This window comes from Pelodiscus sinensis, chromosome 10 (genome assembly GCF_049634645.1).
Source record: "Pelodiscus sinensis isolate JC-2024 chromosome 10, ASM4963464v1, whole genome shotgun sequence".
Classification (NCBI taxonomy): domain Eukaryota; kingdom Metazoa; phylum Chordata; order Testudines; family Trionychidae; genus Pelodiscus; species Pelodiscus sinensis.
In genome coordinates, this window is record NC_134720.1 from 9,905,067 (window position 1) to 9,919,508 (window position 14,442).

Below are 14,442 nucleotides of genomic sequence, written 5' to 3' on the forward strand. Positions count from 1 at the left end.
TGGACTCATTGGTGGACCATCTACCTTGTGTGGCATGATGTTGAAAATGGGCTCCCCATCCTAGGATGGAGATGTCTGTGGTGCTATGATTAGATGGCTGCTACTGATGAAACAGTATGCCTGCAAGAAGGTTTCCTGGGTTGGTCCACCATCGTAGCAACAAGAGGACAGTAGAGGGAACCGACACGTGCCTGTGCATGTTTGGATGAGGAGTATATCGAGACAAGCTAGTGCTGGAGACATCTGAAATGTAGGCATGCATGTCTGATGATATACATTGTAAAAACAAAAAAAAGCAGTCATGTAGCACTTTAAAGTCTAACAAGATAGTTTATTAGGTGATGAGCTTTCGTGGCGCAGACCCACTTCTTCAGATCATCTATAGTGCGACTGAGCGACGAAAGCTCATCACCTAATCAACTATCTTGTTAGACTTTAAAGTGCTACATGACTGCTTTTTTTTTTGTTTTACCAAGATCAGACTAACACAGTTACCTCTCTGTTACGTTTTGACATACGTTGCAGCTGCCACGTGCCCCATGAGCCGTAGATAGGTAAATATAGGGATTGTGTGGCTCAGTTGCATGGCTAGAATCAGGATCTTTATTGTTTCAAAGCGTTGATTTGGGAAGCATGCACAGGCTGTAGTGGAGTCGAGATGTGCTCCTCTGAACTCTAGAGATTGGGTTGGAAGAAGGGTAGATTTTTACATGTTCATAATGAACCCTAATGATTTTAAGAAATTCTTTGTGACGAGAGTCTTTGTGAAGAGAGAAATGAGGTAATCGTCGAGATATGGGAATATCTTGATGAAGATGCACCACTGCAACTATCAGGGTCTTGGAAAAGACTCTGGGGGCTGATGAAAGACCCAACAGCAGAACTCTGTATTGGAAGTGTTCTTGAACAAGTGTGAACTGAAGAAAGCACCTGGACACAGGGTGAATTGTTATGTGAAAGTACGTATTTTGAAGGTCGAGGGCTGCGAACAAGTCTCCCTTGCCCAGCGCTGGGATTATTGTCGCCAGTGACCATCCTGAACAATTGTTTGTGGAGATATTTGTTTAGGTGATGGAGGTCAAGGATGGGTCTCCATCCTCCCATTCTTTTTTCCGTGAGGAAGACATTTGAGTAAAAGCCCCTGCCCTGATATTGTTCGGGTACCCTCTCTATGGCTCCTATATGTAGGAGGTGTTCTACCTCTTTGCATAGCAATGTCTCATGAGAGGGGTCTCTGAAGAGAGTCGGGGAGGACGGGGAAGTTGGTGGGATTGAGAGAAGGGAGATGGAGTGTTTACACCTAATTTCTAAAACCCAACGGTCGGTGGTTATTGCTGCCTACTGGTTGTAGAAGGGGCGTAGACAGTGATGAAATACAGCATACGTGAGTTGGAGCAGTCTTGCAGGCCCCTGACCAAAACCTCAAATCTGCTGGTCCTTGAATCCTTACTTCAATTTTAGCTGCAAACAGTTTGTCCTTATCAAATGTCCTGGAGCTCTTTGGGGACCCTAGCTATTTGTAACCATGATGTGCGTTTCATGACGACAGATGTCGTGATTGCTCTTGCAGCAGTGTCAAGTGCCATTTGTAGCACTGTTCGGGTTATGGCATAGCCTTCCTGGATTACAGATCTTAAAATGGGTCTTTTATCATCAGGAAGGTGCCGCATCAATTCTGTCAGCTTAGCATAATTGTCAAAATTGTGATTTGCTAAAAGAACAGGTTAGTTAGCTATTCGCAGCTGAAGGGTCAAAGAAGGGCTTTATATAGTGGCGAGTTCTGGCTATGTTTCTGCTTTTTATGGGCTCTGGATGTAAGGCTGCAACAGTGAGCACACTTCTGGGGCACATGAGTTTCCCCCAGGTATCGAATGCATTACTCGTGGCCGTCAGATGCGGAAATAGGGTTTCGGCATGTTTCGTATTTTTTAATGCCAGTGGAGGCTGGCATTTAATTAATCTCCTGTCATCTGTGCCACACACTTCTCTCCTCTTTCTTGTCTCTTCTCTCTCTCTTCTTTATGCCTGAGTGCTGCAACATTCCGGCTGAAGGTGCGTCGCCCCTCAGCAGCTACGGGTTAACTATTTACAACCATTCTTCATTTTTTTAACTAAGTACTACTGACTATAAACATGAGAAAGGAATGATTTCCAGCTAATTACTCAAATTCCTGTTTATAGTAAAATTGTAGGAAGGAAGAGAGCGATGGAGCTCTGTCTGCGACCAAGGGGGAGTCAAGAAGGACCAAGGGGGGGGTCAAGGGGCATGTGAACTCCAGGGGTGTGATCGCATGCACCGCTTTCACACATGCACAGTCCAATTGGACACTGCTGGAAAAGTCTCTGATCTGCAGTGCCGACACCAACAGTGGAGCACCCCTGGGGACATCACTTGAAGAATGGAAATTTATTAATGAACAGACAAATGAGAATAGTGATGAGAGTCACAGAGTATTATCATGCAGTAGTAACTCAAAAGGGATTTAAATGAGATTATGGACATTATGGTATTTATGCTTTCCAGGATTTTATTTTTCACTGAACACAGCAATTCAATTCAATTAAATGAGATATTAAGAAATACCTCTGATAGAGTTTTGGGATAAAGATTTGAGCTATTTATCTACTGTTCATTTTTACATGATCTAGCCTTCCAAACTCGTGTAGTAATGTTTCCTATTTAAATCTTAAGACAATTCCTATAGTTAGCAGCACTGAAAAAATACAATTGTGTAAATAGGAAGTGAACTTCTTACTGCATTAAAACAGGATAATCACATGATCAAAATGCAACTTACCAAGCATGTAGTTCATGAAATTTTGCAACTATTTTCTTACCTCAAAATCAATGAGCTGTAAGTCTGCTACTAGGGTACTAAGAAGACCACTATTGTACAGTTCTTGAGCAAGTTGTGCCACAGCTTCTGTCTGGGGCTCTTTTTCATTTGTGCCATATAATATTTCTTTCATGGCAACCAGATTTTTTGAAACCTCTTCGGTGGCCTAAAGAAACAAAATAAAAAATAGATAGGTAACTTTCACAGCTAAGAAAATTCTGCTTATCTTTTTGTCATCCACACTTTTTTTCCCCCCGATAAACTGCAAACTTAAAAAAAAAAAAAATCAACTGTAAAAAAAAAAAATCTTGAGATTCTGGGGAATTAAATTATTTGGCGTATAAAGAATCTGACTTAGAGACAAGATGCCAGAGACAAGATGTTGACAACACAGTTATGCTACCTACAATAAATATATTTTCCCTTCCTCAGCCTCTTAACATTGCACTTACAAAAGCCTTTCAGTAATAACATAGAAAAGATACGGGGAAAATTGTTTCCAATCTGTAAAAGGGATTTGTGCATTTGATCAACCCAGAAGAAGTTACCTGGAAACATTCCCATCACTAATAAATTACTCAGGTAGCCCAAATACATTTCTATAAACCAGGAATGGGCAATAATTTTTGGCCAGGATGCCTCTAGGCTTCCAAATCCCCAGACCATGATTGGTCTGGGGCTGGAGAAGCCCCTTTGCCCCCCCTTCCCACTAGGCACCCATGCCCCTGGCAGGGCGGGAAGTAGCTTCACACACTCCCCCACCCCAAGGTCAATCAGGGCTTGGGGGCAGGAGAAGCACGTGAAGCCTCCTCCCACCCTCGCCCCTCCACCGTCAGGAGCATGCAGCACTTCAAAGTGCCATGCGCTCCTCACAGGGCAGAAGGAGGCTTCGCGTGCTCCCTCCGCCCCCAGGACCTAAGTGGCCTCGGGGCGAGCAAATGGCAGCGCCTCCCCAGGCCGGATCAACCCACTTGGCAGGCCGGATCCAGCCCACAGAGGCCCTTTTGCCGACTCCTGCTATAAACTGTGCCTTTCAAGTCTCTTTTCTGCTGTTAGGCCTCCATTCTAGTTAACATAAAAAGGACATTTCCATTTCAGTTGATGAATCTGAAGAAGAGCCAGGGAGACTCTGCTATACCTTTCTTCTGATAAATCAAAAGAACTGGGTTCAGGAAGGATCAGACTCTGACAAGGAACACAGAACTTATCCATATATAGAACTGAAGAAGTCCACATGGAATAGTCTGTAACACCATTTGCTACTGATGTCCCTCAGGTTAGTCAGTTGGAGAAACCACATCTATGGATTCTACTCTCTCAGGAAACATAAGGCCCTGGGCCTAGGCTGAAGCAAAGTACTCTGGTTTTAAGTGATCATCCTAGGCCAAAAATCACAGCCTGATGAAAAAAAGATGTCTATGCAGGAGGGCAGTAGATGTCAGGACTTACGCGAAGACCTGCACCAGGTACAGAGTGCTTGGCAGGCGAGGACAGCTCAGTGCTCCTGGAAGGGGCTGAGTCTTGGATGGAAGGGGTGAGGCTGAAGGCAGACCTTCCCCAGTGTCTGCCAGGAGCTGTGGGGGCTGCAGAGGTAGTAGCAGTGATTTGAAGGGTCCATGGCTCCTGGCTGTTGCCACAGAGGCCGAGAGCCCTACGTCTTTTTATATTGTCAGGCTCATGGCAGCATTTTAATGTCAGTGACCTCTGCCTCTGGGTGAAGCACTGCTGCCGAATCTTATGGCAGGGCCGCTGACCGGGGAAAACAAAAAGGGCAGCAACATTAAAGCACTGCGATGGCAGCATTTTAAAGTTCTTACTGGTGGTACCGTACAAGCTTACCTTCACCTCTCTGTCAATGACATCTGTAAGAGAGATGAGAAAAGTGCCCATATAGCTGACACCATCGGTGTAGGCCTATTAAAAAGTTCTATCTGCTGCATCTCTAAAACGTAACCAACAGTGTACAATATCAAAGGGCTGAATGAACAAACATACTGGAGTCTCCCTGAAAATGGGGAAGGTGTGCCCTGCTAGCAGAGTCCTCTCTTGGTCTCACTCACACAGAAGACCAATAGCTTATTTTGCAGTACAGTAGTGAAGACATCTAACTCTAAGGACTTGCCTAACCTACAGAATTCTGGTTGAAAATTCATTCACAAATATGGTGATGGGTTATCCCCTGAGCATGTGGGCAAGTCACACCAGCCAGACACCTAGGAAAGAATTTGGTTTTAATTCAGAGCCCTGCCATCTAGTTTCTGAGGCATTTGAGATTTATATTGCAGTCACAGATTAGCTACATGCCACTGTAGACAGTCTCATCATACCATCCCCTTCATAAACCTATAAAGCTAAGTCTTGAAACCAGTTAGGTTTTTTGCCCCCACTCCTCCTCTTAGAAAGCTGTTCCAGAATTTCACTCCTCTGATTATTATAAATCTTCACCTAATTTCATGCCTAAACTTGTTAGATATAAACTGTCCATCATTTGTTCTTAGGTGCACAATGGCACAATTAAATTCCTCTCCCTTGCAGCATTTATTCTGATGTATTTATAAAGAGCAATCTTATCTCCTCATAGCCTTCTTTTAGGCCTAGTCTACATGGATATAAGGTTGATTTTCTAGCACCCAATTTTGTAAAGTTGAAGGTACATGTTCCCGCTCTGTGCAAGAGTTTGACACAGCATGTCCTCACGAGAATGGCTACCATCAACTTTGAAAGTGATGCACTGTGGATAGCTAATATGCAATGTTACCTGTTAATATTGCCCCCTCACAGCCTAAGACATGCAGTGCCAGCAAAAAAGTCACTGTCAACACAGTGCAGACGAGAACACAGAAAGTAGAGGGGGGGACCAAGGAAATCAGAGTCAGGAGAGAAACTATTAACAGGTTTGGAGAGAAGTAAGGGTATGTCTACACTACCCCACTAGTTCGAACTAGCGGGGTAATGTAGGCATACCGCACTTGCAAATGAAGCCCGGGATTTGAATTTCCCGGGCTTCATTTGCATAAGCTGCCCGGCGCCATTTTTAAATGCCGGCTTGTTTGAACCCCGTGCCCTGCGGCTACACGCGGCACGGGCTAGATAGTTCGAACTAGCAAGCCATTCCGCACTATCTAGCCCGTGCCGCGTGTAGCCGCGCGGCACGGGGTTCGAACAAGCCAGCATTTAAAAATGGCGCCAGCCGGCTTATGCAAATGAAGCCCGGGAAATTCAAATCCCGGGCTTCATTTGCAAGTGCGGTATGCCTACATTACCCCGCTAGTTCGAACTAGGGTGGTAGTGTAGACATACCCTAATTTTGTAGTGACACAGACTGTTCATTTACCTCCTTTGTCTTCCACTATGCCTGCCTGAACTCCTTTATTTTTCAAGCGGCACTGCAGGGAGTCTCTGGTGTATTCTTTTTCCACCATGCCCTTTGCGATCTAGGCATAGATATCAGTATTTCTTTTGCTGTTTTGTAGTTCTGCCTGAACGGATTCTTTTCCCCACACAGCTCCATGATCTCATACATGCTCCTTGCTGGTGCTCATCTGTGACCAGGGTTCCCTGGGCAGGCATGCACCAAGGATTTCAGTCTCACCCATGCCCACAGCAGAGCCATGAAGCCATGGGCTCCAGCTGCTCTGGGGGCAGGGCCGCAGGGTGGGTGGCTCTCCCGCCCCAGGAACAGCTGGGAAGCCACCACATGACCTACGTGACAGCTGCTGGAGCCTGGGCCACAGTAATAAAAATAGCAGTGGGTGTTGGGAGAAGAGGAGTTTAAAGGAGGGATTAGCATGAGGAAGGAGGGGAATGGAGCAAATCATGTGTAAAGGCGCAGAGGGGGCAGGTGTAGACAGACACAAACCCCATCTTGTTTTTCCATGAACCCCATCTTGTCCCCCCCCCCCGGGGGCAAGAGAAAGGCAGTCAGCCTTTGATGCCCTGGGAACGCAGGTGTGCTTCCTGTCCCTGACTCTACCATAAACAGAAACCAGACAGTAGCTGACGACCCGGGGCCTCCCGTTGCCCTGATGGCTAGTACCAGTAATTGACACGCCTGCACTGTCCCAGGAGAGGAATCTTCGCCCATCACATACCAGAGGTGCCCATTCTCTGCATTTTCCCAGGTGTAAATTATGCTTTGCACCCTTCGTGGGAAACTTGGTGTTCAAAGCCATTTTTCCTAATTGGCCACTTGAGACCAGGAAGAAGCCTACATGACCCAAGGGGTATAAAAAGAGGTTCAGCAGCCCACCCCATTTGAGCTCCAATCATCTATACCTGCTGGCAGGTATTGATTGTCTCCCAAGGTCTGTGGGACGCCCAACCTCGCCCTACTTCTTCCTGAGGGATTGAGAGAAAGGCGCTGGCCACGCCAAGTCTGGAACGCAGGGGTGAGAATATATACCTGCTATGTGTCTATTTTGCATGCATTTAATAAGAGCTCAGAGAACCAAAAGGGTTTCATGGTACCTGTAAGTGACTTATTAGTGTAATTTCTGTCCTGTCCTTTGTAGTGTCTGTGTTATCTGTAACACAGCAGTAGCATTTAACAACTAAGTTCACCCAGTAACAATAAAATAGTAACTGTTTAAGCTTTAACCTGACTCCTTCAGTTGCTGTAACAGAACCAAGCACAATTTAAAGAACTTCAGCCGGTCATAAGAGACTCACTGCCCTGACCGTCGGCTGACAGCAGGAAGAGAACTGGGGCATAGAGTTGTGAAGGGGCACCAGGGATGAAGAGGGCAAGGGTGTGTGCTGGGAGGGCAGGGGCAGCGAAGGAAGAGGGAGCACCAGGTGGGTATAGGGGGTAAGGAAAGGTGCAGGTGCCAGGGGAGGGATGGGCACCAAAGGGCAGAGGAGAGAGGCTGGGCAAGTGGCTAGAGTGAGGTGTTAGGAAACGGAATGGAGAGGGGGAGGACAGGTGGGCATAGGGGGGAAGGGAAGGGCGGGTGCAGGGATCAGAAAGGATGGGCAGAGGGGTAGGTCCCAGAAGGGCTGAGGGGAGTGAAAAAGGCACGAGTGAGGACAGCAGAGATGGGTGAGGGGCAGCAGCAGAAACCAGGGGAGCAGATGGGCTGAGGGGAGGGTGGGAGACATGGCAGCAAAGGGGAAAAGGAAGAGGTTTATAACTTGGGTGCCACAGTATCACACATCCGAGCAAGCACACATGGCCTCAATATTGTTGCACAAGACAAAACTCACGCTGCTCATGGATGTAAAATTTTGAGGGAATACCGTGACCCTTGGCATTCATAGCCAGGTATGCTGCTTGCCTGCTATCAGGTCAGCCTACCACGCTGGCTACACAGAAAAAGAAATTAAAAATTTCCTGGGGCTTTTCCTGTGTCCTTAGAGAGAAGCACAGTTCAAAGTCCTGGCCAGAGTGATCACAGCAAGGCACTGTGGGACACCTCCTGGAAGCCAACAATGTTGACTTTTGTAATACTGTGTCTGCACTAGAATCAACCACACAAGGTTCAGAAAAGGGCAACAAAATGATTAGAGGTTTGCAACAAGTTCCATATGAAGAGAGATTAAAAAGATTTGGACTTTGCAGCTTAGAAAAGAGGAGACTAAAGGGGGGATATGATAGAGGTCTATAAAATCATGACTCGTGTGGAAAAAGTGAATAAGGAAAAGTTATTTACTTATTCCCACAATATAAGAACTAGGGGTCACTAAATGAAATAAGTTGGCAGCAGGTTTAAAACAAACAAAAGGAAATTTTCTTCACTCAGCAATCTGTGGAACTCCTTTGCCAGAGGATGTGGTAAAAACTAGGACTTTAAAAGGGTTCAAAAAAGAGCTAGATTGATTCCTGAAGGTTATGTCCATCAATGGTTATTAGCCAGGATGGGTAGGAATGGTGTCCCTAGCTTCTGTTTGTTTGGAAATGGGTGATAGGATTACCTGTTGTGTTCCCTCCCTCTAGGGCATCTGGTATTGGCCGCTGTTGGCAGACAAGATACTGAGCTAGATGGATCTTTGGTCTGACCCAGTATGGCCATTCTCATGAATTTGCTGTTACCCCTTGTGAAAAGCAGGAGTACCAAAATCAACTTTTAATGGCTTTCAAAGTTGACGGAATGGGCTTAGTGGTGTGGCCTCATTGTTTAGAACAGTATTTCTTAAACTGTGTTCTGTGGTACACTGGTGTGCTGCGAGGCAGTTTGAGATATGCCACAGAAAACAACAGAATTAAAAATGGCCACCCTTAAAGGGACAGGCAACTTTTCCCCCTCCCCCTCAATAACTCCTCCCCATCCTATTTTTTTTTCCTTTCTGCTCAATAACTTCCCTGGCCTTTTTTTTTGCTCATCAAAAAGTCCTTGGTGTTCTTCATAAAAAAATATTGTTTGGTGTTCCTCCATCTTAAAAAGTTTAAGAAACACTGGTTTAGAAAATCAACCTAATATGGTTAAATTTGACCTAAACTCCCAGGCTACGTCTACACTGGCATGATTTGGTATGATTTTCCAGAAATGCTTTTAACGGAAAAGTTTTCCGTTAAAAGCATTTTCGGAAAAGCGCGTCTAGATTGGCAGGACGCTTTTCCGGAAAAGCACTTTTTGTGGAAAAGCGTCCGTGGCCAATCTAGACGCACTTTTCCACAAAAAAACCCTGATCGCCATTTTTGCAATCGGGGCTTTTTTTGCGGAAAACAGTACTGTGCTGTCTACACTGGCCCTTTTGCGCAAAAGTCTTTCCGAACGGGAGCATCATAGTATTTCCGGAAAAGCACTGATAATCTTACATGAGATCGTCAGTGCTTTTCCGGAAATTCAGTGTAGACAGCTGGCAAGTTTTTCCGGAAAAGCAGCTGATTTTCCGGAAAAGCTTGCCAGTCTAGACACAGCCCCAGTGTAGATTAGCCCTTAGTGAGGCTAAACAAGCCAAACTCCCAGTCTCCTCCCATAAGATTTTTTCTCATTTCTCAGACCATCCTAGTAGCCCTACTCTGCACCTGTTGCCGTTTAAATTATTTTTTCTTAAACCTGGAATCAGAACTGCACACTATTCCAGATAAGATCTTAACAGTGTCTTGTACAGTGGTACAAACATGTTCCTGTTTCTACTAGCAATACCTTCTCTGATGCATCCTGAAACTGTATTAGCCTTTTTCACAGCTACATCACATTGACAACTCACTCCCAAAGTGATCAACCAATACGCCTGTGTCTTTTTTCTCTCCCTTCTCGCTTCCAACTGATGAGTCCCTATAGTAGAGCCTTTTTGTTAATCTCTAGGTGAATGATCTTTCTATTTGAAATATCAAATTTCATTCTGTTTTTATTACTCCAGTTTTTCCAGTTTATTAGCTCATGCACATGATCTTGACTGTCAGGGGTGGCCAACTAGTTAGAGATTAAGAGTCAAAATAGCTGTGGATAGAGTGCAAAGAGCCACATATTATATATTTATTTTTATATATCTATCTAAATATAGCACACAAAATATGGCGATAAAAATATCTTTACAGGACATTTTGGACAAGAGCCCTTCCTTAGCTGTGTTAACAGCTTGTTCGTCAGCACAGCACTTTATTTCAAATTTTTGTTCCAGAAGATGCTCAAAACAAAACATTCATTCCAAAGAGTTCCAAAGTTCCAAGGCTGAGTGGAACTGAAAGAATGACAAAATACATTGGTTGAGATCTTTGTGAGAGCAAGTTGCAATTCCAAAAATGTCAAGAAGAGATATGGTTTGTTTTCAGAAAACTGCTGAAAAAACATCTCTACAAATCCCACAAATAGACAGGCATAAGATGGTCCCATACTAACACCTCTTACTTGAGAGTAGAAGTTTAAATTGCTTCACTTTGAATTCAATGTAAGCACAAGCGCAGTCAATTTTAAAAGAATGTTAGTAGATGGGTTCTTAGTTTGATCAGCGAAGAAAAATAAACCACAATGTTATTTCTTACCTTGCATGTTAGAGTTTTTGACTCAGTGGGACTTTTGGCAATCCTTGCTTTCAACAATCTTCTTCAAATTGTGCTTGTAATTCAGTTGAGGCCACTCTAAGTAATTCTCTCATGTGTCAGTCAGTTGGAATAGATCAATGCTTCGATTTCACATGTTTCAATGTAGAAAAAACTAGCTCTCAAAGGTACATTGATCCAAACATTGACAGTAGTCTGAGTGCAGCCCGTTTAATACTGTTCTTTTTTTTAATCAGTATAGTTTTCCAGAACTCAAGTGTGCTTTCCTTTGGAAAAGACTTCAATCTATCATCCTTTGACAATTCAATCATTTCAATCTGAGAAGATGCTTCATCTGTGATTAACAGGGCTTTCAAACAGTCAGCCTCCCCAGTGAAAGGGTCAACTAGGAGTAATCTGCGGCTTTTTCAATTGTAGATTATAGAATCTCTCTAAAAAACTATCCTGAAGTTTTTTGACCAGTATGGCATATTGTGCTGTGCTTTTTTTCAAGGCTTCAGCTGCTTGATGACCCACATTTAACTATGAGAGAAAATGTGTTAGTTCCTGCCTTTGAAGTTGTGCCTTGAACAGCCTGAGTTTGTTGACAAACGCAAATAAACTTTGCACCAGGTCAGGCAGCATCTTTAATTTCCCTTGTAGGTCCAGGTTGAGTCTGTTCACATGACGCAGCGTGTCCACCTGAAGTTCAAGAAAACGAAACAGCACTTTGCCTTTCCAAGCCACCTTACAGTAGCAGTGCTGTGGAAGGTCTCCTGGAAGACCTTGGTGGAGCGCAGCAATGAGATTCTTGAATTGTCTGAGGTTAAGAGCACGTGTGCGAATATAATTGACAATTTCTAGCATAGATTTCATTACGTGGTCTAAATTCAGGTTTTTAAACATCAGTTGGTCCCGATGGATGATGCAACGAAACATCTAGAACTCAGTGAATCTGTCGTCAGCTCTACATAGCTCCACAAGTCCATTCACAGGTCCGATCACAGACAGCATCCCATTCATTGCTATTGCTGCAAGTTTTGGTAAAGGCAGATTTGTTCTTGCAAACACTTCTATCAGTGTTTTTACATCAATGTCTTTTAATGGTAATGATATCCAGGACTTCTTCGTTGATTACACAATCCTCTGATACAGTCTGTACACACATTGCCAATTGAGGTTTGTCCTGTACATCACAAGATTAGTCCAGAGAGATACTGAGGTACTTGCCTTTCTGAAGATCTGAATATAAACATGATTCAAGTGCATTATTTATGTCAGATATTCTGTGTTCAGTTGCGTGGCATGAGAGTTGAAGGTCTAAAACCATTCTTTTCAGATTGTCATTTTCTAGAGACAAGATGGAAACAACATCTACAAGGCATTTTTTAAACAAACTCGCCTTAGTTATAAGTTTTTTTTAGCGCGGGCAATGTTCCAAGTGACTTGACATGAGGTAAATGTAACTGTCTGAGAGTGCTTGGAAAATTTATGGAACACTCCAGTCTGTTTTTCTATTTGACTTTTCAAAGTTTTTAGTATGTGAGTGTGTAATTCAGTACCTTTTTGAAATTCCCGATTGATGTTAGCATGGTGTAAGTTGAAATGGCACAGGAGATCTGAACACTTGAAATGTGCTAACGAAGTCTGGCTTATCAGACAGAGTGGTTTGCAATTGCATTCAACGAAAAAATATGAACTTTCCCACTTCATTAAGAATGTTCTGTGTTCTTCATATTTGTGCTTATTTTTACATTTTACTTCCATGTTGAAAGAGGGTTACCATATGCTGCAAACTAAAAAGAAAATCTCGGACACTGCTAAACGTCTCACTAGAAAAACATGACAAGAAAGACTAACTTTTTAATATAACAAGGTACGCGATTGGTTAATAATATTAAGTTCTGTGGAATGGCTCTGTTGTAGAATACCTGACAGAAAGTTATCTAGTCTGCTGATTGGCTACTAATGACCACTTAATGGTTTGCTGATTGGCTCACATTCAGCACTAGGGTACAGATTTAAACGTATACAACAGGCAAATGAAAATTAGTAATAGATGACAAATATTAACAGACGATTTACTAAAAACCAATAAAAAAATCTCTAGTCACTTAAAAAATTCACGGCCAGTCCATAGATCTTCAGAGAACTTGACAAGGAACAAACATCAAATTAAAAAAAAAAAAAAAAAACTTTGAAAATACAGTAATATTCTCACACTAAAAAAAGTATCCCCACATGTATTTTAAATTTAACACTACTGCTCTAATATGTCCTGTGAGATTTTTAAAATTAAAACTGAACTGAGAAATAAATTAGCACAATTTGACGAGGAAGTTACTCACCTTGGTGCAGTAACAACAGTTCTTTGACATGTGTGCCCCTGTGGGTGCTCCACTATAGGTGTCGGGCTTGTCCCAGCGCCACAGATCAAAGATTCATCAGTGGTCTGCCGGGCCACGCATGCACACCAGGCGCCTCATGCCGTTTGTTAGCATGCAGTCTGGCTCCTGCCAGTTCCTCCTAATCACCGAGTGTCTGAAAGACATAAGGAGAAACTCCAAAGTAGGGAGGAGAGTAGGTAGTGGTGCACCCACGGGGACACACATCTCAAAGAACTGTCGTTACTGCACCAAGGTGAGTAACTTTCTACTCTTTTTCAAGTGGTATCCCCATGGGTGCTCCACTGTAGGTGACTTCGTAGCAACAGTCCAAGAGAAAGGAAGGTGGGATTCGGAGTTAAGGTTTCATCACTGTGGATAGCACTGCTGCAGCAACTGCTGAGTCACCAGTGAAAATGTTGGAGATTGTGTAGTGTTTTGCGAAGGTATAGTTAGAGGACCACATGGCCACCCGACAAATGGCACATAGGGGAACCCCTTTGAGAAAAGCTGTGGAAATCGCCACTGCCCTGGAGGAGTGGGCTCTTAGTGTGTCTGGAAGAGGTTTGATCTGTAATGCGTAGCAACACACTACACATGAAACAATGAGCTTAGAGATACGTTGCACTGAAAGGGGTTCGCCTTTCGAACGCTCAGCTGTCAAGATTAACAGTCATTCAGATTTCCAAAAGGGTCTTGTTCTATCAATGTAGAAGGCCACTGTCCTTCAAACGTCTAATGTATGAAACTTTGCTTCTGGTTGCGAGGAGTGTGGCTTGGGGTAGAATGTAGGGAGGACAATCGGTTCGTTGAAAGTCCAAAATTACTTCCGGAAAGAGTTTTAGGTTGCAGGTGGAGTACAACCCCGAGCTGTGAATACTGCATAGGGAGATGAAGCAGAGAAAGCGGTGATCTCTCCTACCCTGAATGTACAGGTTATTGCTAACAAGATCGTTAAGATCAGTAGAGAGCAGGTCGCCATGGATTCAAAGGGAGGCCGTGTTAATGCATCCAAAACTGATTTTAGGTTCCATGGTTGAGGATGCTCTCTATATGGTGGGTAGAGGTTTTCTAGCCCTTTCATGAACGGAAAGTGACCAGATGCGTGAACACTGAATAGCCCTCCACTGGCTGTCAGAAGGCAGTGATTGCAGCAAGATGAATCTTGAGAGATAATAGCGCTAGACCAGAGTGCTTCAAGTGAAGGATATAATCGAGAACACAATGGATGAGGCTAGAGGCTGGGCCTAGATTGTTATCTGTGCACCAGGAATGAAATCTGCACCACTAGTGCATGTAG

General features: G+C 43.8%; 1 protein-coding gene across 4 annotated transcripts in view; it reads right to left on the reverse strand.

The window, feature by feature from the left end:
• The window catches only part of CAB39 (calcium binding protein 39), a 92,418-nt gene that overhangs the window by 27,786 nt on the left and 50,190 nt on the right, over positions 1-14,442 (reverse strand). For 3 of the 4 annotated variants that reach the window (XM_075937496.1, XM_075937497.1, XM_006114244.2), the window contains one exon: positions 2,839-3,003. In XM_075937496.1, the coding sequence (XP_075793611.1) occupies positions 2,839-3,003 (165 nt within the window). Of the gene's footprint in view, positions 1-2,838; positions 3,004-13,106; positions 13,258-14,442 lie in introns of those variants that run through there. The other variant, XM_075937498.1, reaches the window with a different exon arrangement.